Source organism: Podarcis vaucheri, assembly GCF_965113315.1.
Source record: "Podarcis vaucheri genome assembly, chromosome: 13".
Classification (NCBI taxonomy): Eukaryota; Metazoa; Chordata; class Lepidosauria; order Squamata; family Lacertidae; genus Podarcis; species Podarcis vaucheri.
In genome coordinates, this window is record NC_138751.1 from 41562737 (window position 1) to 41586071 (window position 23335).

The 23335-nt window shown below is 46.5% G+C and overlaps 2 protein-coding genes and 1 long non-coding RNA gene across 11 annotated transcripts in view; 1 reads left to right on the forward strand and 2 right to left on the reverse strand.

Annotated features, from left to right (window-relative positions):
* Positions 1-14419, forward strand: NKIRAS2 (NFKB inhibitor interacting Ras like 2). 2 transcript variants are annotated; one of them, XM_082195159.1, is made up of 4 exons: positions 1-104; positions 1447-1577; positions 5933-6174; positions 11859-14419. In XM_082195159.1, the coding sequence occupies exons 2-4, from the start codon at positions 1484-1486 to the stop codon at positions 12096-12098; spliced, it is 576 nt and encodes a 191-aa protein (XP_082051285.1). In that variant the 5' UTR covers positions 1-104; positions 1447-1483; the 3' UTR covers positions 12099-14419. The 2 variants fall into 2 exon arrangements, with proteins under 2 accessions (XP_082051285.1, XP_082051286.1); XM_082195160.1 differs by lacking the exon at positions 1-104 and adding an exon at positions 131-439.
* Positions 14420-15155: 736 nt separating this feature from the next.
* On the reverse strand, positions 15156-18219 carry LOC309516415. The gene is made up of 2 exons (XR_014212895.1): positions 16083-18219; positions 15156-16028 (listed from the first exon to the last, which is right to left on the reverse strand). It is a non-coding gene; the product is annotated as an uncharacterized lncRNA (long non-coding RNA).
* A 313-nt stretch (positions 18220-18532) lies between these two features.
* The window catches only part of ZNF385C (zinc finger protein 385C), a 168942-nt gene continuing 164139 nt past the window's right edge, over positions 18533-23335 (reverse strand). For all 8 annotated transcript variants that reach the window (XM_082194912.1, XM_082194913.1, XM_082194911.1 and 5 more), the window contains one exon: positions 18533-23206. In XM_082194912.1, the coding sequence (XP_082051038.1) occupies positions 22985-23206 (222 nt within the window). In that variant the 3' untranslated portion in view covers positions 18533-22984. The remainder of the gene's footprint in view (positions 23207-23335) is intronic.

Below are 23335 nucleotides of genomic sequence, written 5' to 3' on the forward strand. Positions count from 1 at the left end.
CTGCCACTTCTCCTAGCTCCGCTGACTTGTTGGCCCTCAGTTCCTCTCCAGGCTGAAGCTGAAGGCAGAAAGTAACGAAACAAAGGGACAAGTGCCTAGGGAAGGTAAGTCTATATAGCCTAGCCCATGCAGGTGTGCACTGATCAGCCAGTCAGGATCAGCCGAACTTTCTCAGATGAAGCTCTCAAAACAGGATGCACCATTTAGAAAAGCATGATCAGTGTGGAATTGCATGCTCACGTCATACCAAGGGTTTATGCCACTCGTTTATGTGACAGCAGACCTGTGCACAGGCCCAACAGGGAACAGCCACCAGTCCAGGCTTTCTGGTTAGCATACCTGTATGACGCACAAGGAAAAGAGTCTGGCAGTGCCTTGAAGAGGAATGCATTCGTTGTTGGCATAACCTTTTGTGAATTAGAGCCTACTTCGATGCAAGGTGAATCCTATGCTGGGCACGGAGTAAAAAGGATTAGGAATAGTGGGGCAAAAGTCTAGTGAAATTTGACACTTCTATGTGACATAGAAAATGTATGCAAGATGAAAACAGTGACCTTTTTGCAACAACAATGAAAATTTTTCTTTTCTGTGCAATGGGCAAGAAACGCATGACTTGGACTCCTTAGCAGGTTTTGAATAAACACCCACAAGTTTATTAGTTGAATATATGATAGACAAGGCAAGGATATGTACAATTTTATAATATGCAGAGAATAATATGTGCAAAGAAACCAGAGAGGGGAGCTGAGGGAAGTCCTGGGTGGGAGAGGGAGGGATGGGAGAGGGGAAGGGAAAGAATAATGTAATTGAATGCCTGGATTGATAAATTGTTATGTTGAAACTGTTTAATATTTTTTTTAAAAAAAATAAATAAAATGCATGGATGTGATTAAATCAGATTGCAGGATAACATTTGATACATCGCAGCATTGGAACGATACATTCCTCAAATAATAAAATGTGTGAATCGGATTCGCAGAGCTGGAGATAAGTTTCTAGAGCTCCTGACGGGGGTCAGTCGAAAGCAAGACTGCTGGACCTTGCAGTGTGTCTTTCCCCAGACGACTGATCCTTTTAGGGCCGCTTGCATTCCTGCTCACGCCCTTTCCCCCAATTTGCTGGTACAAACCTGGGCTCCAGGCAGCCTGGCTATTCTGCTGGAAGTCCCTCCCTGAAACTCCAAAAAACAGCCTCAGGCACATAGCTCAGCGACAGAGTGTTTGTTCTGCATGCAGTTGATCCCAGGTTCAGACCCCGGCTCCTCTTGGTATGGCTGGGGACAGACTCCTGCCTTAAACCTTGGAAAGCCTCTGCCAGTCCGCATAGACCATTCAGAGCTAGACAGACTGGTGTCCTTTGGTGCTTCCTTTGCTCCTGCGCCCACACAGAGATGTGTGGGTGTTTGTATGCGTATGTATGTTTTCACCGCATGCCTTCCATTTGCAGCTTCTTGCATTCTTCCTCTCCCCCCACCGACCAGAAGATGGGGAAGAGCTGCAAAGTGGTAGTATGTGGGCAAGCGTCCGTTGGGAAGACCTCTATCCTGGAGCAGCTCCTCTATGGGAACCATGTGGTCGGTGAGTGTTGGCGTTCAGCTGGGCACAGCTCACTAGCCTTGCTTGTTCAGGCCTAAACCGGTTTTTAAGGCTAATTCAGACCCCCTCCAAGTGTCCCTGTTTTCTGGGGACAGTCCTGGATTTACAGAAGCCGCCCCGGTTTCTGAGTTGATCCCGGAATGTCCTGCATTTCCTTAGGACGTCCCTATTTTCATCAGAGAAATATTGGAGGGTATGGTAGGACGTCCCTGTTTTCACTGGAGAAATGTTGGAGGGTATGGAGATAAGGAACTATGCAGCCTTTAGAAGACATCTGAAGGCAGCCCTGTATAGGGAAGTTTTTGTTTAAAGTTTAATTATGTTTTTATATATGTTGGACACCACTCAGAGATGGGTGGGTTAATAATAATAATAATAATAATAATAATAATAATAATAATAATAATATGTCCCATTTCCCCATTTTCATCAGAGAAATGTTAGAGGGTATGACTATCCTGCTTGTTCAAGCCTAAATCATTTTTTAAGGCTAATTTACTGTACAGAGCCATTGCGAAAATTAAAAAGCGTCTGTTGCTTGCCTATGTATATCCTGCACATCATTGGGAGTGATTCCAAGTGGCCAGGGAGAAAATATCCTAGCCTCAGTCCCATGTTTCTTGGGGAGTGTCAACTGTTTTACCACCCTTTGGCCTCAGCTCCAATGTTCTTCTCAGGCCCTGATTCACAAAAAGGTTGCAGCAAGAAGTAAAGTGTTTCTATCAGTTACTCTGTAGCTCCAGAATGAATGTCCCTCTCTTTCTCATTGGCGGGTCTTCTGGAGAGGGTGCAGAATCCCACCTCTTCTGTCTGACCCACAGCTCAGCTAGTTAGTTCTTTCCTTAAGTGCCGTTCACTCTGTTTTGTTTGTAGGGGGTTAATAATTATTTTTGATTCTTTGCACACTGCCTAGCGATGCAGCTTGAAGAATTAAATATATAGCCACCAGAAAGTTAACATGCAGTGCAGAATCGTGAGCAAAGTGGAAGTTCAGTTTGACTGGGTTACACGGGACCCAGAGAGACGGGGAATTCAATGTTGTGTTAGTTAGGCAGGCAGGAGAACAGACGGTTGGGTGTTTGCTAGGGGCCCAAGGCCAGCAGAGAGCTCATTAACCTAGCATTACATTGGACGCTTGGGTTGCGAACGTGATCCGTGCAGGAGGCATGTTCGCAACCTGCAGTGTTCACAACCCGCAGCGCCGCGTCTGCGCACGCGCGGGTTGCAATTTGGTCTTCTGCGCATGCGCAAAGTGCAATTTAGCGTTTCTGTGCATGTGCGAGTGCCGAAATCCGGAAGTTACCTGTTCCAGTACTTCCAGGTTTCGGTGCATCCATAACCCGAAAACGTGCAACCTGAAGTGTCTGTAACCTGAGGTATGACTGTATTACCATTTCCACTTTGTAGAGAGCACCTAAGAAGATCAAATGCAGCATAAGATCATTCTCAGTTTGCAAACCCCACCTCTTTCAGGTTAAGGGCCCCCACAAAGGATACTGTTGTTGAGAGTGCCCATCCCCACCCCCACCCCCCAAAAATCCTGGAGTCTATACTGAGGGTGGGTAAAGGGCTGAAAGGCTGGTCGGCTGACAAAACTGAATTCTGGAGATAAAAAAATGCAGAGGCAGAGTGTCAAGAAAAATGTGGAAGAAGTTGAGTGCTGCTAGCAGGAAAACTGCAGACAGGTGAGGCTGCTTTGGAGTCTTACACAACAGGCAAATCTGTCTCAACCAGTCAGGAATATGGGGCAAACCAAATACTCCAGAAGACAGAAACCTTGGGCTGCATAGCAATTGCACTCAGGATGCATTCTTCTTCTTTGGCGATCATTTGTAGCCGAGTAAAGATTGTCTTCCATAAACACGGTTTTCACAATGAGTCTGTAAGTAACTGTGGAGGCCAATTCTGGATCCATACGTCCTTCTGCAGTGGGGACATTGGTTTCCGGGCAGGAGTTGATCAATGTGTGGATTTGCCAAGCGTGCCTTCCTCTTGCGTCCTGCGTTTAAGTGTCTTCAAAGCCCATGACACCTTTGGTAAAGGCTGCTCTCCAGTTGGAGCGCTCACAGGCAAGTGTTTCCCAATTGTTGGTGTTTATACTACATTTTTTTTTATAGATTTGCCTTGAGAAAGTCTTTAAACCTCTTTTGTTGACCACCAGCATTACGCTTTCCATTTTTAAGTTTGGAACAGAGTAGTTGCTTTGGAAGACAATAATCAGGCATCCACACAACATGACCAGTCCAACAAAGTTGATGTTGAAGAATCGTTGTTTCAACACTGGTGATCTTTGCTTCTTCAGTACACTGGCATTAGTTCGCCTGTCTTCCCAAGTTACTGACTTAAAGGGCAGCTAGGGGCTTATCCACATTTACTTTTCCTCCGATCTTTCCAGGCATGGTTCACAATTAAAAGCTCTGTGTCTGAGCACCCTTTCTTTTCCTTTTTGCTCCAGAGCTTTCCACACAAAAACTCGCTCTTTAAAGCTCAGTCGGAGCAAACAGTAATCCGCAGAAAACCCAAACTGACATTTGCTCTGATTCAGCTTTAAAGAGCGGTTTTCGCAAAGAATGCTTGGAGCAAAATAACCCTAGGTGCTTGGAGACAGATCTTTAAATCACAGACTTCTGCCTGGAAAGAGCAGGGCAAAAAGTACAGTGGTACCCCGGGTTACATACGCTTCAGGTTACATATGCTTCAGGTTACAGACTCCACTAACCCAGAAATAGTACCTCGGGTTAAGAATTTTGCTTCAGGATGAGAACAGAAATCGTGCTCCGGCGACACGGCAGCAGCAGGAGGCCCCATTAGCTAAAGTGGTGCTTCAGGTTAAGTACAGTTTCAGATTAAGAATGGACCTCCAGAACGAATTAAGTACTTAACCCGAGGTACCACTGTAAGTGTGGATAAGCCCTAGGTTGTTCTTTTTCTTAATTCAGGTTGGAGCTGGTTTGAGGGGGAAACACACAAAAATGCAGTATTTCCTAAGAAATTAGAGAACACATATGGATAGTGTATACTATAATGTTTGCACTGCTTTCCAAAGCAGTGGTGGGAACAGACCTGATGCAGGGCAAATCGGAGTGTGGACACAGCCCTGGTCCCTGACACTAAGTATGGCAATCAGTCAGACCAAGAGTTGGTTCTCTCTGCCCCCAGCACAGGTCCAATTGTGTTTAACAGCTGCATGGTGCTGCTTTTTCCTGGCATAGAGATGCACCAATGGCACTTTGCTTCAGTTATTTAGGGCCAAACTGAATATGACATTAAATGCATCTTTGCCTTCAGTACAAAGTGGCTGTTTTGTTTTTAAAGGCAAATTCCATTAGCTTAGTAGGGCTAGTAGTTGCCAGATCAGGAGTGGAGAGAGCATGTAACTTTTTCCATATGGAACATCCCTCTTCTAGAACTGAGATTTGCATTTGGAGGAAATTATTCACAGGCACTAATGGAATATTTCTTCCAAATGCTGATCGCAACTGCAGAGACATTTGCTTTTTTGGGTGGGCGGGGAGTTAGCAAAAGATTCTCTGGCTACTGTACAAAGTAAAGGTAACAGTGTTGGCCCATAAGAAAAATTAAAGAAAGGAGCATTGTATGGAAATAATGACTAGGTGGAATTTAGTAACTTGGTATGTCAAGAAAGGAAGTGGGGGTTCCTAGAATTGGAATAATTATAAAATGATTGCTATAAAGGAGGGGAAATTATCAATTAGATATGAATAGGCTCTTCTCTCTCATCTTTAAGCTTCGCAGGGTGCAAATAACTGTATTTAAATGAATTACATTATTTATATGTATTTTTAGAATTATGCAAAGCATAAGGTAAATATTGTGTATACCGTTTTTTTTGTGTATAAGACGCCCCCATGTATAAGACAACCCCTATTTGGGGGGACTCCAAATTAAGAAAACACCCCTCAGCACTACCCGTGTATAAGGCGAGCCCCAATTTTAAACCTATTTTTTTTGGTTAAAAAAAACCCCTTAGTCTTATACACGGAAAGTTACGGTAATTACACAATATTTTGTGAACATGTGCATGATATTTTCAATTTGTAAATAAAACCCTAAATCCATAGTAGGGTAGTACGTTTATTAGGCCAACTGCCGAAATATCACACAAGCTTTTGAGTTCTCCAGAACTCCTACTTTACCTGACGGAAGAGTTCTGGAGAACTCAAGAGCTTGCGTGTTATTTTGTTCTGGTTGGCCTAACAAAAGCGCCGCCCCTGGCTGCTGCGAGTATGGAGAGGACGACTCCTTCCAAGAAAACACTCCCGATAATTTCTGTGTGTCCAGTAATTGCTGCCCTCTGTCCCGTTGGCTGTGTGCAGGTTCAGAGATGATCGAAACCCAAGAGGACATTTACGTGGGCTCCATCGAGACGGACCGGGGGGTGCGGGAGCTGGTACGCTTCTACGACACCCGAGGCTTGAGGGATGGGCTGGAATTGCCCAAGCACTGCTTCTCCTGCACCGATGGATACGTGCTGGTTTACAGCATTGACAGCAAGGAGTCCTTCAAGAGGGTGGAGATTCTGAAGAAGGAGATCGACAAGAGCAAGGATAAAAAGGAGGTTGGTGCTCTTACATCGAAAGGTGGGGGGGGGGGGTCCTCAAGTGGGAGGTGGGCAACCTGTGTAGTTGGACTCCCATCAGCCCCATTCAAGATGGCCAGTGCAGTGGGATAACAGAGTCCCTTTGACAGCCATAACGTCGCCACTCCTGGTCTAGAGATCTCTGGCTTTTATTATATATTTATTTATTGAATTTATATACTGTGGTACCTCTGGTTACGAACTTAATTCGTTCCGGAGGTCCGTTCTTAACCTGAAACCGTTCTTAACCCGAGGTACCACTTTAGCTAATGGGGGGGGGCCCTCCTGCTGCTGCCGCCGCATGATTTCTTTTCTCATCCTGGAGTAAAGTTCTTAACCTGAGGTACTACTTCCAGGTTAGCGGAGTCCGCAACCCAAAGTGTTTGTTACCCGAGGTGTTTGTAACCCGAGGCACCGCTGTACCCGGAGGTTTCAGGGCGGTTCACAGAAAAGATCACAATATATAAAATCGAAAGGAAAATAATAATCCAATAACCTCCCCCCCCCCAAAAAAAGAGCCACATTTTAAAAAAAGGGTATAGGATGTCAATCAGATCAACCAAAGGCCTGGTTAAAAAGGAACGTTTTTGCCTGGCGCCTAAAGGTGTATAATGAAGGTGCCAGTTGAACATCCCTGGGGAGAGCATTCCATAGATGGGGAGCCACTGCAGAGAAGGCCCTGTTTTCGTGTTGCCACCCTCCGCACCTCTCGAGGAGGTGGCACACGAAGGAGGGCCTCGGAAGATGATCTCAGGGTCTAGGTAGGTTTATATGGAAAGAGGCGGTCCTTGAGGTATTGCAGTCCTGAGCCGTTTAAGGCTTTCTAGGCCAAAACTAGCACTTTGAATTGGGCCTGGAAACTAATCAGTAGCCAGTGCTGTTGGACCAGGATCAGTGTAATATGCTCAAACCATCTTGTTCCGGTGAGCAACCTGGCCACTGAATTCTGCACTAGCTGAAGTTTCTGAACCGTCTTCAGAGGCAGCCCTACGTATAACACATTACAGTAATCTAAACTTGAGATTACATAGAGCATAGGCAACAGTAGTTAGACTATCCCTGTCCAGGTAGGGGCGTAGCTGGGCCACCAGCCGAAGCTGATGGAAGGCACTCCGGGCCACAGAGGCCACCTGAGTTTTTCAACTTCCTTTCCTCCAACGCTTTACAGATTAGCACCACATGGTCATGGGGCGCAATCTAGGGGAGGGCAAGGTTCCCTCACAATTTTCAAGGAGGGGACCAGGCCGCCTCCAAATTCCACAGCAGCCATGCATTCACACTCTGTGGGACGTCCTCGCGCCGTGTGCGTAAGCCATGACATGTCAGTACGCACCATGAAGTGTGGACATGGCGTGCTTACGTCACACAGCCGTGGCCCCCTCAATCTCAGATGCGCTTGCCTGTACATCATACATTTAAACCAGAGGTCAGCAAACCTTTCCAGCAGGGGGCCGGTCCACTGTCCCTCAGACCTTGTGGGGGGCAAGACTATATTTTTTTTGGGGGGCAGGGAAATGAATGAATTCCTAGGCCCTACAAATAACCCAGGGACATGGGTGGCGCTGTGGGTTAAACCACAGAGCCTAGGACTTGCCGATCAGAAGGTTGGCGGCTCGATTCCCCGCGATGGGGTGAGCTCCCGTTGCTCGGTCCCTGCTCCTGCCAACCTAGCGGTTCGAAAGCACGTCAAAGTGCAAGTAGATAAATAGGTACCACTCCGGTGGGAAGGTAAACAGCGTTTCTGTGCGTTGCTCTGGTTTGCCAGAAGCGGCTTAGTCCTGCTGGCCACATGACCCGGAAGCTATACGCCAGATCCCTCGGCCAATAAAGCGAGATGAGCGCCGCACCCCAGAGTCGGCCACGACTGGACCAAATGGTCATGGGTCCCTTTACCTTTACAAATAACCCAGAAATGCATTTTAAACAAAAGGACACATTCTACTCATGTAAAAACAGGCCGAATTTAGATGGCGATTGGGTCTTAGTTTGCCTACCCATGATTTAAAGCATATTTAAAGCATGTGACTTCCCCACAAAGCATCCTGGGAACAGTAATTTGTTAAGGGTTCTGGTAATTATAGCTCTGCGAGGGGCATGAGAGGTCATGTGCTTTAACTATACGGTGTGGAAGAGATGCCACAGATTCTCTTGCATGGTGTAAAGGGCCTGTCTTCAACTGACGGGTCAGTTCCCGCTACAAGGTCGCGGCTCGATTTAAAGTGAGTCATGGAAAAACATGAGGACTGTTGCTGAGGAGAGGAGCGAAGAATGCACTCTGGGGCTCAGGTCTGGCTAGTCTCTCAGGTCGGGCAAGCTTTGGGAATATTTGGGTCAAGGCCTGCAAAAACAATAACAGCTGTGTTTGAGGGCCATAAACTAACACGTGAGGGAAAAACCAATAAGCACTTTTAAACTTGCATCAAAAAGCTTTCAGCCACAGTGCCTTTCGAAAAACATGATGAAACCTTGAACTGATTTGAATGCAATTGCCAGAGAAAAATGTGTAATAATTACATGTAATAGCCAGCAGAGCCTGTATGTTTAGCTTGTAAGCAGTAGCTAAAAGGGCAAAAAAATACTGGTGTTTCCTCACCCCCTCACCCACCCACTCTGCAAAATAGACAGTATTTGCCCTCTTATTTTGAGTTTTGACATTTTAGCTCTTAAGAAATCCTTCTGCACTGTAAAACTTGTAATCAAATCACAGGAGTGAATGGCAGTCCGGTAGAAGAATTCAGCTTAAGAATCATAGAATTGTACAGCTGGAAGGGACCCCAATAGTCATCTAGTGCAGAAATCTCACTTAAATCATATATGACAGAGGGTCGTCCAACTTCTGCTTAAAAACCTCCGAGGAAGAAGAGTCCACCACGTCTCTTGAGAGTCCGTTCCACTAAAAATCTTCTTCATTTGGTGTTCTGTGGGGACTCTAACTTCTGCCCCAGGGGACATTTAAAAATGGCTTCTCACTGCTAGCGGTTAGAATATTATATGCTCAAAAATGGAAGGGCAAAAAACTCCCAACCCAAGAACAATGGCGATATTGCTTGATTAAATATATGGAACTTGCAACTATGTCAGTGAGAATAAGGGTCCAAGATGAGAGAAGGACATGGGAAGAGTGGGAGTTTTGGGGGAGGATTTAAAGAGATACAATAAACTAATAAATTTCCAAGTAGGGTTAGAAATATGAACAGCAGTGAAAAACAGTACGGTAAATGTTGTGGGGATTTGAACCACCGACTCTCCGATCGGCAAGCGCAAGAGATTCAGTGGTTTAGACCACAGTGCCACCCATGTCTCTTAAGGTGTACTTAAACCTACTTGGCACCAAAGGCAACAAGAGTTTTGAAGGGTTATTTATGATTGATTGTAAAAGGGCATTAAAAGAAACTTTTTCTGGTGACTTGCACATGGGGTATTTTTAACCTCTGTTTAGCTCGTCATAATTTCGTTAAATCCTGTTTTACTCTAGAGCAGGGTTTCCTAAACGTGTGTCTCCAGCTGTTTTCGGACTACAAATCTTCCCTTGCTAGCAGGACCAGTGGTCAGGGATGATGGGAACTGTAGTCCAAAAAAACCCAAGTTTGGGAAACCTTGCTCTAGAGTCATCTTGCTATGAGCATTCATAGATAATGCATTTAGGAGAAAGGCCAAAGGGGGAAAGGGTGTAGCTAGAGGAGAGGGTTTATTCTCCCCACTGCACCAAACTGACCAAGAAAAGCCACTAAAACCTCGAGCTGACCCTGAGCTAGGTCTAGCTATCATGTCCCATGAACTGAGAGCACATCTTGTACTTTCCTGACAGGGGAAGGTTAGGTTGCTATTGCTGAACAAGCAACAAAACAGTCGGACTCTTTGCTGCTCCACAACCCCAGGCTTCCAGTCCTGCTCACTGACTCAAGTCCCTGGGAGTCGTTCCCACCAACTTCAGAGCTTCAAGGCACAGCTGCTACCATAAACACCAGTACAGTGGTGCCTCGCAAGATGAAAAGAATCCGTTCTGTGATTCTCTTCGTCTAGCGGTTTTTTCATCTTGCGAAGCAAGCCCATTGACGGATTAGCGGATTAGCGCTATTAGCGGCTTTTAGCGGCTTATCTGCTGATCGGAACAGCTGATAAGCGGCTTAGTGGCTTAGAAAAAGGGGGGGGGGAGGAAAAAGAACCAGCAGGAACTCGCAAGACATTGTCGTCTTGCGAAGCAAGCCCATAGGAAATTCGTTTTGCGAAGCACCTCCAAAACGGAAAACTCTTTCGTCTAGCGAGTTTTCCGTCTTGCGAGGCATTCGTCTTGCGGGGCACCACTGTACAGTGGTACCTCGCAAGACAAATGCCTCGCAAGACAAAAAACTCGCTAGACGAAAGGTTTTTTTGTTTTTTGAGCTGCTTTGCAAGACGATTTTCCCTATGGGCTTGCTTCGCAAGACGGAAACGTCTTGCAAGTTTGTTTCCTTTTTCTTAACACTGTTAATACAGTTGCGACTTGACTTCGAGGAGCAACTCATAGAACGCAGTGTGGTAGCCTTTTTGAGGTTTTTAAAGACTTCGGTGATTTTTGAAGCTTTTCCAAAACTTTCCCGACACCGTGCTTCGCAAGACGAAAAAAATCGCAAGACGACAAAACTCGCGGAACGAATTCATTTCGTCTTGTGAGGCACCACTGTACTCAAGTGGAGAAACTGCCTCCTTCCCCTTGGCTCTTGAAACTGACCAAACTATTGATAACGGAAATTATTTCGTTTTTGCCTTTATGCCCCACCTTTTCTCCAAGGAGCTCAAAGTAGTGTACATGGCCTAGTATACCTGAAGGAGCGTCTCCACCTCCATCATTCAGCCTGGACATTGAGGTCCAATGCCAGCAGCCTTCTGGCAGTTCCCTCACTGCGAGAAGTGAGGTTGGAAACCAGGCAGAGGGCCTTCTCGGTGGTGGCGCCCGCCCTGTGGAATGCCCTCCCATCAGACGTCAAGGAAATAAGCAACTATCTGACTTTTAGAAGGCAGCCCTGCTTAGGGAAGTTTTTAAGGTTTGATGTTTTATCGTGTTTTTAATATTCTGTTGGGAGCCACCCAGCGTGGGCGGGGTATAAATAATAATAATAATAATAATAATAATAATAATAATAATAATAAGGCTGGTTAGGCTGAGAGGCAGTGATTGGCCCAAGGTTACCCAGCAAGCTTCATGGCCAAAGGAGATTTGAACCCCGGTCTCCCAGGTCCTAGCCCATGGGTAGGCAAACTAAGGCCCAGGGGCCGGATCTGGCCCAATCGCCTTCTAAATCCGGCCCGCTGATGGTCCGGGAATCAGCGTGTTTTTACATGAGTAGAACGTGTCCTTTTATTTAAAATGCATCTCTGGGTTATTTGTGGGGCATAGGAATTCGTTCATCCCCCCCCATAGTCCGGCCCCCCACAAGGTCTGAGGGACAGTGGACCAGCCCCCTGCTGAAAAAGTGTGCTGACCCCTGTACTAGTCCAACACTGTTTAACAACTATACCACACTGGCTAGACAAGAATGAAACTTGCCTATAACTGGTTGCCCCTCTATCCTGCTTCCTCAATCTGGTGACGGAGGAAGGGCCCACCAGCCTTGCTTATGTGCAGATCCGTGCATTTCTCATGTTTCACGCAAACTTGTCGTGTTTTGTTCCGTTTGCGACAGGTCACCATTGTGGTCTTAGGCAACAAGTGCGACTTGCAGGAGCAGAGACGCGTGGACCACGACGCAGTGCAGCACTGGGCCAAGGCCGAGAAAGTGAAGCTGTGGGAAATCTCCGTCGCCGACCGCCGGACCCTCATCGAGCCCTTTGTCTACCTTGCCAGCAAGATGACGCAGCCGCAGAGCAAGTCCGCCTTTCCGCTCAGCCGCAAGAACAAAAGCAGTGGTTCCGTGGACGGGTGACTCGGGAGCTGTATCTCGTGGACCTGCATGCGCCTAGGGCTGTCCTTACCTTGAGCCAATGTGAAAAGGGAACACCCAGTAGCAGATCCCTGATGAGCCACTTCTTTCCTTCCTCTCTTTGCATGTTCCCCCCTCTTTTTTAAAAAAAGGAGAACACCACAAGTACACAGTGGACGCCACTTTTGACTTGAATGGGGGAAAAATGTCTGAAGCTGACACCACATGCCTGAGTCAAGTGCCAACAGGTGTGTTGTGCGATAAAAAGAGAGCTGGTTGCTGTCACGGGTTAGGGGCACATTGGTGGCGTAAAACACAGTGAGGTTGCTTTCTCCTCACTGAGATTCAAATCCGCATTTTTACAGAGAGAGGGTGGGGATGTCTTAACCTGAGGCATGTTACCTGATCTGTTTTCCTGCATCCGAAGCAAAGTATCCCATTCAATGAAGTTGTCATCTGAATGTGCAGTGGCTTTCGCAAGTGTACACACCTCAGCTTATGTTTCCAGTGGGGTGGGCGTTGGTTTGAGACGAGGGGGAAACACCACACGGCAGTATTTCTCAAGAAACTACAGGATAAGGATGGAGTGCGGCAGACACGAATGGTGGAAGTGCCACTGGAGTCAGAGGAATTGGTAATGTGTACCCAGCCATGGTTAAATATTCAACCATGTTTGGAGCCATTCTTATTTTCCAAGCGCCTTTGATATTAGCCTTGGAAACCTGTGTTAAGGGTACCAAATTTTTGCTTTTGATTTGGGTCCCGAAGAGCAGCATGAGCAGCAGAGAGGGGAGTCTTCCTTGACCGACCCCATTTCAGTGGTGACCCTGATTCAGTTCCCTTCCCTTCCTTCTCCTCCTGCCCACCAAGGGAGGATGAATGCTATAGGGTGAAGCTGCAAGGCTATAGGGGGAATGAGGACAGTGGAATGCGCTGTTCAACATGGGAGCAAGCTCATGGCCAAGCTAATCTGTTATCTCCCAGACTTCTGGGCTAGCAGGAAATATCTGCAGAAAGGCTTGTATTTGTTTATTGAGAAGAGAATGCTGAGTAATTGCGGATGGAAGAAAAGCAAACAGTGAAATGCCTTAAGTTCAAGGCTGATCCTGGTGCGACTGCACTTCCTAACGATTAGTTTCCAGGCCCAATTCAGAGTGCTGGTTTTGACCTATAAAGCCTTAAACGGCTCAGGACCGCAATAGCTCAAGGACCGCCTCTTTCCATATGAACCGACCTGGATCCTGAGATCATCTTCTCAGGCCCTTCTTCTTGTGCCTCCTCCTCGAGAGGTCATGAGAACGGGGCCTTCTCTGCAGTGGCTCCCTTCCTGTGGAATGCTCTCCCCAGGGAAGTTCGCCTGGTGCCTTCATTATACATCTTTAGGTGCCAGGCAAAAACGTTCCTTTTTAACCAGGCCTTTCTTTGATTTGATTGACATCCAATGCCCATTTAAAATGTTTTTTTTTGGGGGGGAGGGAGTTATTGGGTTGTTTTTATTTTGATTATATATTTTGTGGTTTTATATTTTGATTTTATTCTGTGAACCGCCCTGAGACCTATAGGGCAGTATATAAATTCAACAAACAAACAAACAGACGTATGGGGAAAGTGTCATCCCAGGAATGGGATTTAACGCTTTAGGAAAGCCGATTTTGGTTAAATAGATTGCTCAGTTGGGTAGAATGTGGTGCTCATAATGCCAAGGCCACAGGTTTGATCCCTGTATGGGGCAGCTGCATATTCCTGCACAGATGATCCTCAGGGTCCCTTCCAACTCTACAATTCTATGATTGTATATATATTTAAAAACACTCCAGTACATGAGATGGGTTTGATTTTGGACATCTCATGAATAGCTTTTCCAAACATAGTGACCCTGCTTTCCCAATCTGGTTTAGGAACAGTTATAAGCAATTTCTTGGACAGCTGGCATCAAATTAAGACTGCAATCCTATACATACTTACTTGGAAGTAAACTCCACCGAGCGATGTCCAAGGAAAGATCACTACTTAGTTGGGATCAAGAACGAAGGTATAATAGTCGTCCAGAGATCGCTGGTTATGATAACAGCTAATAAGTGTATTGGAATTCTTTTAGCTCTGGTGTGTAAAACTATTATGAGGAATGCAGAACATATTATTACTTCTTTTATTAATAAAGGTTTTAGGTTTTTGCACTTTCTTCCTGCACACTGAAAACTGGTGTCTTCCACCGAGGTGATAGTTAGGCTGCATGTTTATTTGGGCAATATGCAAATATATGTAAACCAACTGGTTTTGCAAAATATAATTGGCCACCCAAAAATAAATAAATCTGTAACCAATGAGCAGCCCTGGCACTTTGTTCCTGTTCAAGAATGGTAGAATCTGGACAAGCAGCTGAGCTCAGAGATGCACTGAACTACATAAAGGCTACAGAGGATTTGAGACCATCACGGTCACTCCCTTCTACTTATTGCTAGATTTGTAACATTAGAAATTTAAACACACGCACACACACTACAGATGTGGCGTAGGGGTGGCATCTGAGAATTGTAGTTCAGCAACTCTCTGCAGGAGCAGATTGCCCCCCCCAATATAAGGGTTAAACCTAGAATTGAACCCTTCATCCTAGATGCCGTTTTCCATATCCAGACGTATATTTCTTTTGTATAGGGGAAGAGATTCCACCCAGCTGCAATTTGAAGTGGTGCAGTCCAGATTTACAGCCCCATTTTGCTGACTTGTGTAGACCAGTTTGTGTAGACCTTAGACTCGAGCTCACTCTACCCATTTTACAATGCTGCTTCAATCTGCCGCAGAGCCAGAGAGAAAACGGGTTGCAAATTCCAACGCCAACAGGCAATGCAAACTCGCAATGGATACATGAAAGTCTGCTGAAGGGATTCAAAAGGCTCCGGACACTTTTTTGAGGTGGCTGCAGATCACGCTATGCCAGTCCAGCTGGTCTTGCCTGAGCCGCTCTCTGTCCCATCATCCGACAACAAACCAATGAGCCGAGAGTTGTTCTTCATTCACCTGTGTTCCATTTATTGACCAAGTAACACAGTAGAGCAATGGTTATCAAAATATTTTTTTTTTACTTAAATCTCAACATTTTTATATATTTATATTTATATATAGTACATCAAAAATATACATTGAACCATCAGAGGGTGGAGTGGGGGAACAACGTACTGGCCCAAGTCCCTACATTTGTGTTGGTTTTTCCTTTCACTTTTTTGTTTTTTTAAGGATCAAACATGGTTACGTATCACTCCTTTTTTTTTTAAAGAAGAAAAATTTACATTTTGGGGTAGGGTGGGGGCACACACACTACTGAGAGCTATGGCCTAGGTGCCCTACCTACTACCTGGAGTACATTATATGCTATGTTCAAAGGCATTAATGCTTTGGATACAAAGGAAAAAAGGGGCGACGGAAGAAAGCGTCCACATTGTGTTCCTAAAGCAGCCTCTTGCTATATTATTATTAGCAGAAGGAATGGCTTCAACGGGGTTAAAGTGCCGAGTGTTTCGAAACACCAGCGCCGGAGTGGGCAGCGGAGGGCAGCTGCCTTTAGGCCGAGAGTCTGGTCAGAAGGTCTTATGGCTTTACGCGAAATATTAAGGTAGCGAATGAAGCTGCAGGCAGCACCGCTGGGATTCGAAGTGCGCCCAGCACTTGGCACGTAGCTCCCTACATTTCCCCAGACCTACCATTGTGAGCAGGGCAACGAAGAGCGAAGGCGGGAGAAACAAACCACGGGGCATGGGCAGGAAGATTACCGAAAGGGAGGAAAGGAAGCACAGCCATAGGGACAACCAGTTGGCAAGCCTAGGTAGGACTACTCAGAAAGAGAGGCACAGCAATTGAGCTGTTATAGGACAATTCTGAACCATGAGGATGGGAAGCATGTTGATGAACCTAGAACCACAGAGAATGAAGATGAACCTAGAACCGCACAGAGTGGAGATGAACCTGGAACCACATAGACTGGAGATGAACCTAGAACCACATAGACCGAAGATGAACCTAGAACACTTTTTCAGGGAGAGAAAGGGAAGGAAGTGGTTTAAAGAGCAGAGATCTTTTGCTCGCTACTATTATAGCTCCAATGCCCTATTTTGCAAATGCTGACCGCTTGGTGAGATGTGTGTTGCTAGGTGTACGTTCTTCAGCCATTTTTGGAATGTAGCTTTACAAACAGCTCAGTATGGGCAATGCAGATTTTTCTAGCTTGTAAATAAACAGCCCGTTATCAGGAATGCAAACATTTCACCTATTGGTAATTTGCATGCTCTCTATCTTGCCCGATAAGGAATTGCTTGAAACTCAAAAAGTTTTCATACTCCTATGCCAACCTAGGGATGTCTTCACACCTTGTGAGCCAGTGTGTGGAGAGAGAGACAGTGGGAAGCTAACGCCAACTGCGGCTCCCTGGTGTGTATACACACTGTTTAAAATATGTGTCTGTCACATGTCCACATCGTTTTTCAAAAATATAGGTACCTGCAACGTATTTTCTGTTGTGCACATTACAGACGCAAAGAGTGAAGCAGCCCTAGGTTGGCCCAGTAAAGTATCTTAACCTACTTTGTATCTCCAGAAAGGGAAGCACAGTGATGCACCATTGTAAAACCTGGAACAGAAAGCACAGTGATAGGCCAGATATCAGGAGGACTGAGAATAACACAGGGAAAGAGACATGAGCGATGGGCGTTATCTTTGGAGTGCCTCGACTTAGAAAGAAAAGCAGAGGGGAGCCCAGTGGACAAGCTAGTGGGTTGTTGAAATTAGGAAGGGTGGCATCAGCTAAAACGGAGAACCTTACAGAAAAGTAAACATTCAGGGGACCCTACAACAGAAAGGCATTGGTAACATCCAACAGAAATGGAAGAAGATGCAACAGGAAATCAAGAACGCTGGGCGGTAGCTGGGGGTTGTGTTTTCAATCCATTTTGAGAGTATCATGCTACAGAAACATAGTTTGTTAACACCGTCCAAGTTTAGGTAGGAGACCCTCTCGTTCTACACGTGAGTTTCCTTCTCCTTAATCGAATCAGGCCCATTCTCTTTGTATGGGCAATGTAGAGCCATGGGGTGAAGGTGGCGTTCTTCCTTGGTGAGCAGAGGGTTCGAATCTCATGACTTTGCTGTGGTTTTAACATTGCCTAAACAAAGCAAGACTACAGGTCTACCGCATGAAGCAAAAACAACGGCAAATGGGCGAAATAAAAACACATTTCTTACGGCAAACTCGCTGTGACTGCAGTTAAGGGGTAGGTGGGTACTATAAAAATACCCATAGGTCTGTTTGCAGAGTCTGCTAATTGCTAGAGGGTTGGAGGCCAAGGGTACCTGTTCTCAGGGGTGATATTCTCATCACCAGCTCCAGCTCCCAGAGTACCAGCTCCTCTCCAGAAGTGTGCAAACTAGAAGTGCCCTGTCCAGTTTAGCACCAAAACAGACTCAATCCCCAAATGAGGTTAAAGTGTATACCTGTCATGACTCTTAAAACTTTCTAGGGCTTGTAACAAGCCCCCCCCCCAGTCCTGAATGTAGTTCTCCCTGCTTTTTCGCATAATCTGCTAGCTCTCTTATCACCAAACCTGTCCTTTCTCTGCCTTCTAACAGAGGTGTGGGGGAATCTCTACTCTACAGGCCTAACTAGGTATAGCACAGGTTCCAATTTGGCTTGTGAGCCCGTTTTCCCCAAACCGTGCCCTCCTGCCTCACACCTGACTTCATCAGAGATATCGGCACTCCTAATGGGTGAGATTTCCCTGGGAAATGAATGGAGCAAAGGAGAAAGCACAGGTCAAGCGGGAAGCTGCTCAGACCCTTGCTTTCTAGGCAGTGGACAAGTGGAAGTGTGGACAAGGCCTGGTCTGGAGGTTGGAGTGTGTGCCTTGGTGAAGTCTCGGGCACTAGCCAATCGGCATAATCCAAAGTGTGCTTGCAGAACTATCTCCCCCCCCCTCAACTTGGCACTGTAGAGAAAGACTTGCACTTGTCTTGAACATAGTGAAGATGCTTACAGATTGGCCCCTGCCCTCTACCAAAATTATATCTGTCCTCATCCCCAGGACTCAGCTACACTGGCAAAGAAAAAAACGCTTTACAGTGGTGCCCCGCAAGATGAATGCCTCGGAAGAAGGAAAACTCGCTAGACGAAAGAGTTTTCCGTTTTGGAGGTGCTTCGCAAAACAAATTTTCTATGGGCTTGCTTCACAAGACGACAATGTCTTGTGAGTTCCTGCTGGTTTTTCCCCCTCCCCCCCTTTTTCTAAACCGCTAAGCCGCTTATCAGCTGATCCGATCAGCAGCTAAGCCGCTAAAAGCCGCTAATAGCGCTAATCCACTAATCCATCAATGGGCTTGCTTCGCAAGACGAAAAAACCGCTAGACGAAGAGAATCACAGAACGGATTCTTTTCGTCTTGCGAGGCACCACTGTATATATGTTGTTTATGCGTTCTAACACTGTGACACCAGAGGGCCGTTTTGGCCAACACGATTTCTCATACAAAGTTTGCAATGTGCTTAACTGAAACGTTTCTTTGATGCGTCTAGATCTAGTCTTCCTTGAAACTGGAGAGCCCCCTCTCAAAATGCCACCGAAGTGGGAGACAAATCAGACTGGCTTGCTTCTTGTCAGATGGCAGGCTGCCCGCTGAGCTTCATCTACTGGCTTGGGAAATGGCAAAAGCTCATGTTTGAAAAGCCACACAAATGGAGAGAAATGTCATTTTGTGTGCACTCTCTGAAGCATAAAGGAACCCGTGAGATCTACACCCTGAGACTTTAAATATGCTTGTTATAGCAACTGTAACTACTTTTGGAGTAGGGCTAACCTGTCCTGATTCCTTGAACGAACCTTTTTTACATTTTTGATGTTGTCTGCCGTAAATGGAAATGGGTTTTAGTGTCCCCTGGGACAGGAAGGTACATTTCAAAGCTGCAACAAGGAGACCACTGCAGCAAGGAAACTATGGTGCTGTGTGTGTGTGTGTGTGTGTGTGTGCGCGCGCGCGCGCTATGTGCTCCCTCCTTGTCATACAGTAGAAACAAGAACAGTACAGGAACCAGAAACAGGCAAAGAAACCCAAGAAGAACCGAGCCGCTTCATTAGTATTTTTGCATAGATTAGAATGGCTCGTTGCTTCATTATGGCCAGCAACCTTGCTGCTTTTATTCCAGTAGGGTCCATAATTATCCTTGAGGGACAGCTGCTGGGTATACGTTTGCATTCAGGAGTGCCCTCAAGTTATTGGGTTTATAAGACTAAAGTCTGTTGACAGCTCTCTTAACCACTAGAGCAGTGGTTTTCAACCAGTGTGCCGTGGCACCCTGGGGTGCCTTGAATGTTGGTCAGGGGTGCCGCGGGCAACACTAGCCTCTGTCTTTCCCTCCCTCCTCTGATGCCTTCTCGCGTCTCTGCCTCCCAAAGGCTTGCACAGCTATTTATTGCAGCAGCCCTGGCTATAATCTCCCCAGGCGAATGGTGCCTCTGGGGATGGCCAGGGGGTGCTCCTCAGGCCCCTGTGGGGCAGTGTGAGGAGGCACTTCTTTTTGAGAAGGGGAGGTGGGGAGGCAGTTCAGAGGGGATGCAGTTCAGAGACCAGGGGCGACAGCTGTGGCTGCCCAGAGGTCTCAAGGAGAGGGGAGCAGAGAAGAAGCTAAGGGAACATTCAATGGTATTTGAAAAGGGGCGAAGGGGCTGCCAGCTCTGCAGGCAAGGGGTGGCATAACTAGGCTCCTGAGCCCCACAGGGGTGCCGCAGAAAGAATTTAGTTGTTCAAGGGAGCTGTGGACCCCGAAAGGTTGAAAACCTCTGCAGTAGAATGCCACCACATCTGGCCGCAAAGAAATGCCGCTGCTTTGCATAACCTTCTACAGCCAACTCTTTGGAATCCCAGCAGAAGCCAGTCCAGATTCCTTTGGGATGTTTGCACCCAACACTGAAGCCCAGGATTATCTGCACTTGCTGTTTTCCTTCAGTGTAGGCACCCCCAGCCTTTAGAATCTGTGGTGCCCCAAGCAAAGAAGAGACTTCTCAGAATTGTAGCCAGGAGAACCGCTCAACACTTGATGGAGCGGGGCCACTGCTTAAGTGGTGGCAGAGAACATGCCTGGTGAGTACAACGTCCCAAGTTGAGTTTCTGCCACCTCCAATTAGAGGAGCTCAAGTGGCGGGGCTGGAAAAGACCCCTGTGTGACAGCTTGCAGAACTGAGAAAGGACAGGGTTACACAAGGAGGTGGCATTCAGGGAGGGAAGCAGCTGTGGGGCTCTACCACTTGGCTGAGAAGGGCACAGGATGGAGCGGCAAGGTTTGGACACAGAAGGATGACCAGGTGGGCAGGACTCCTGGAACCCTCTCTTGATGCACCTGTCAGTTTGTGGCAGAAGTACCGCTTTGGTCTGCTGATGCACCAAGCCCTAAGACAATCAAAGGGGAGGAAGTGGCTATTAGGTTTCAGGGCACTCTCTCTTCAATACACAACTGTCTGGCAAATTTAATAATCACTTCTGATAGTGTGCATGTCCTTGCATTTTAGTTCACCCAGGGGTAATGTCACTGGGGTGCACCAGTGTCACCACTTGGTAAACTGGTCGTTTGTATTTTCCTGCCAGGTGGCGGGGCATTTTACCAATTCACCTCCTGTTTCCGTTGTTGGGCGCAGAACTGCGGTAGTTGGCAAGCAACCAAAGCGAATCACTCCCCAGTTATGTGCTTTCAGTGTAAGGTGTGCAAGCAGCCATTGATGACGGAGGGCTCTCCTATTATTTTCCTTCCAGCATGCAGTCTGCTTCCCTTGCTAAAGGGACAGAGAGCTTTGTGCTTTGAAGGCACTTGCCAGCCAGATGGGCGGGGTACAAATACATTATTATTATTATTATTATTATTATTATTATTATTATTATTATTATTATTATTCCAGTCTGTGGCGTGGATTGTGCAGGCTGACAGCAGGCTCATCCACACTTCACTTGTCCTAGAAAACTTTTCCATTTGTGCCGCTGCTTTCCCCAGGAAAACCCGCTCTAACCCAACTGATGTTTGCTCCGATTCAGCAGTAAAGAGCAGGGGAAAGCAGAAGGACGATCCCATCCTATCTTGCAGCATAGGAGAAAGGACAGTAGTTTACAATTATTTCTAGCCTTTTGATTCTAGGAACTCAGCGGCTGATGTTTAGAGTGAACCTGAAGTATCCAGGGATCTGACTTCAGCTCACAGTGTTTTCTAGGAATAAGCTGCAAGATCTGTGATAGATGCAAAAGCGTTACATCGGAACTGGTTCTTGGTAAGCTGTTCCCAAGAGCAGCCTTTTATCTTCTGAACTCTGCAACCAAAAGCCGAAATCTGGGTATCCACCAACACACAGACAACACCAGCAAGATCTATTGAAAATGCTCCCTGACGTTCCTATTTCACACAAACCTCCTTCCCCAACCAGTAGTGTCCAACTGAACCCTACTTTGGGGGGTGATCCATACTGCACAGACGTGAATATGTAAAACATTAAAGAGGAGTCTAACATCTCTAAACACTCATGGACATGTGATGGGACACTCATGACTTCTTGGTGTACATTCACTACGTGTTTAAAGAACATAACCTTCCCTTCACATGCTGCAACTCTCATGACACCAGACACTGTTGCATGTGTGAAAAAACACAAGTGTCATGTAAAGTATGAGTGGTCCTAATAGCTGAGAACTCCTGGCTCTTGGATACTCCTTTCCCAAAGCACATCTAAATCCTATTCACTTTCCAAAGCTGTGGATAAAAATACTGTTTCAAAAAATGAAAAAAAACCAAAGTTCTGGCTCATTTTGCACCTAAAACCGATGCAATACTCCTTCACATTCTCTCTCTCTCTCTTTTAAACACACACATGAACCCAAGAAGAAAGCAAAATCTGGGCTTTTCAGTTCCTAATCTGAAAACCATTTGGTCATTTTGAAAACTTTTTTTTAAAAAAAAATATTTTTGCCATCCGACATTAAACATTAAGGCTTGAGATGGTGGGGAGGGTTTAATCTGTACTCTCTGTGTGTCTGTGTGTGTAACTAATTTTGTTCCTATGAGAAATACTCCTTTTGTGCATACCCTCATTTTCCCTCTAACGTTTCTACTCAACAAACTAGCTCAATCCCTTCAGTAGTACGGGGTATTCTAGTACCTCTCATTAAAGGGAGAAATACTGACATTCACCTACATGCCAAAGTCTTAGGACCAAGCAGACATGGCGTTAAGGTTCTGTGACAGGAACTCCTTATGTCTTCTTTATTTTGAAAAAGCAGTGGGGGGGGGCAGGAAGTGATCTGGATCAGGGCTACGGCATGCGGGGAGAGCCCCCTCAATCTAAACCTGGCCTCCCCCCACATTTGCTTGTTGGAAAGGTGAGTAGTTCCAATCCCACATCACATCCTCTTTGGACCTCAGTTATTCACCACCCAGCAAACCCCAGACACTGAATCTCACATGGCTCCTGGATCGCAGTAACCCTGTGTAAAATGGCACCTCCAGATGTCCCGATTTCTAATGAACCAAATGTTCTTGACAAGCTCCACCTGCTCACCTGGATAAGGTGGGTTGTGCTCCTAGGTAGATCAACCAATGCCTGAAAACCTGGTGCATCGCAGGCCTGCCTGAAACTAAGAGGGAGGACAACACAGGCGGACAGAGGGGAATACTCTCTTTCCCCAATTTGTAATCGAAACAATGACATAGGCGGAAACGGAGATGAAAAGATTGGCGCTTAAAGCAGTGGAAGGTTTCTGGTTTGCCTCTGCTCAGAGTACAGCCTGATTAAGATGCCCTCCTTCTCTGTACTGCTTCTGCCCTGATCTTCCCCACATTGGTTAACTAAATGAACCCAAAAAACCGTGCCAAAGTTCTCTAGTAGGGGGCAAAGACGATAGGGCCTGTAGCCGCTCGCACAGGGCCTGGGGGGGTTCGGAAAAGCGCTGGTCCAAAGATGGGAGCTTGGAAGAGGGTAGCGGCAGCTGGTCGGAGCGTTAGCGGGCTGGGGAGAGCACACATGGTGGCTGGGGTGAGGGGCCCCGGCAGGAACCGTGCAGCCAAGGTCTTCGTAAGGTGCTTCTGCAAAGCCAGTTTGGACTGTGGGAGGGAGAGAAGGAGGGCGGGGGCAGAGACACACAGAAAGAGAAAGAGAAAGAGAGAGACACGCACCACGTGAATCAACGAGCTGCAATAGGAGAGGGGGGAACACAGTGGACCACGACTTTA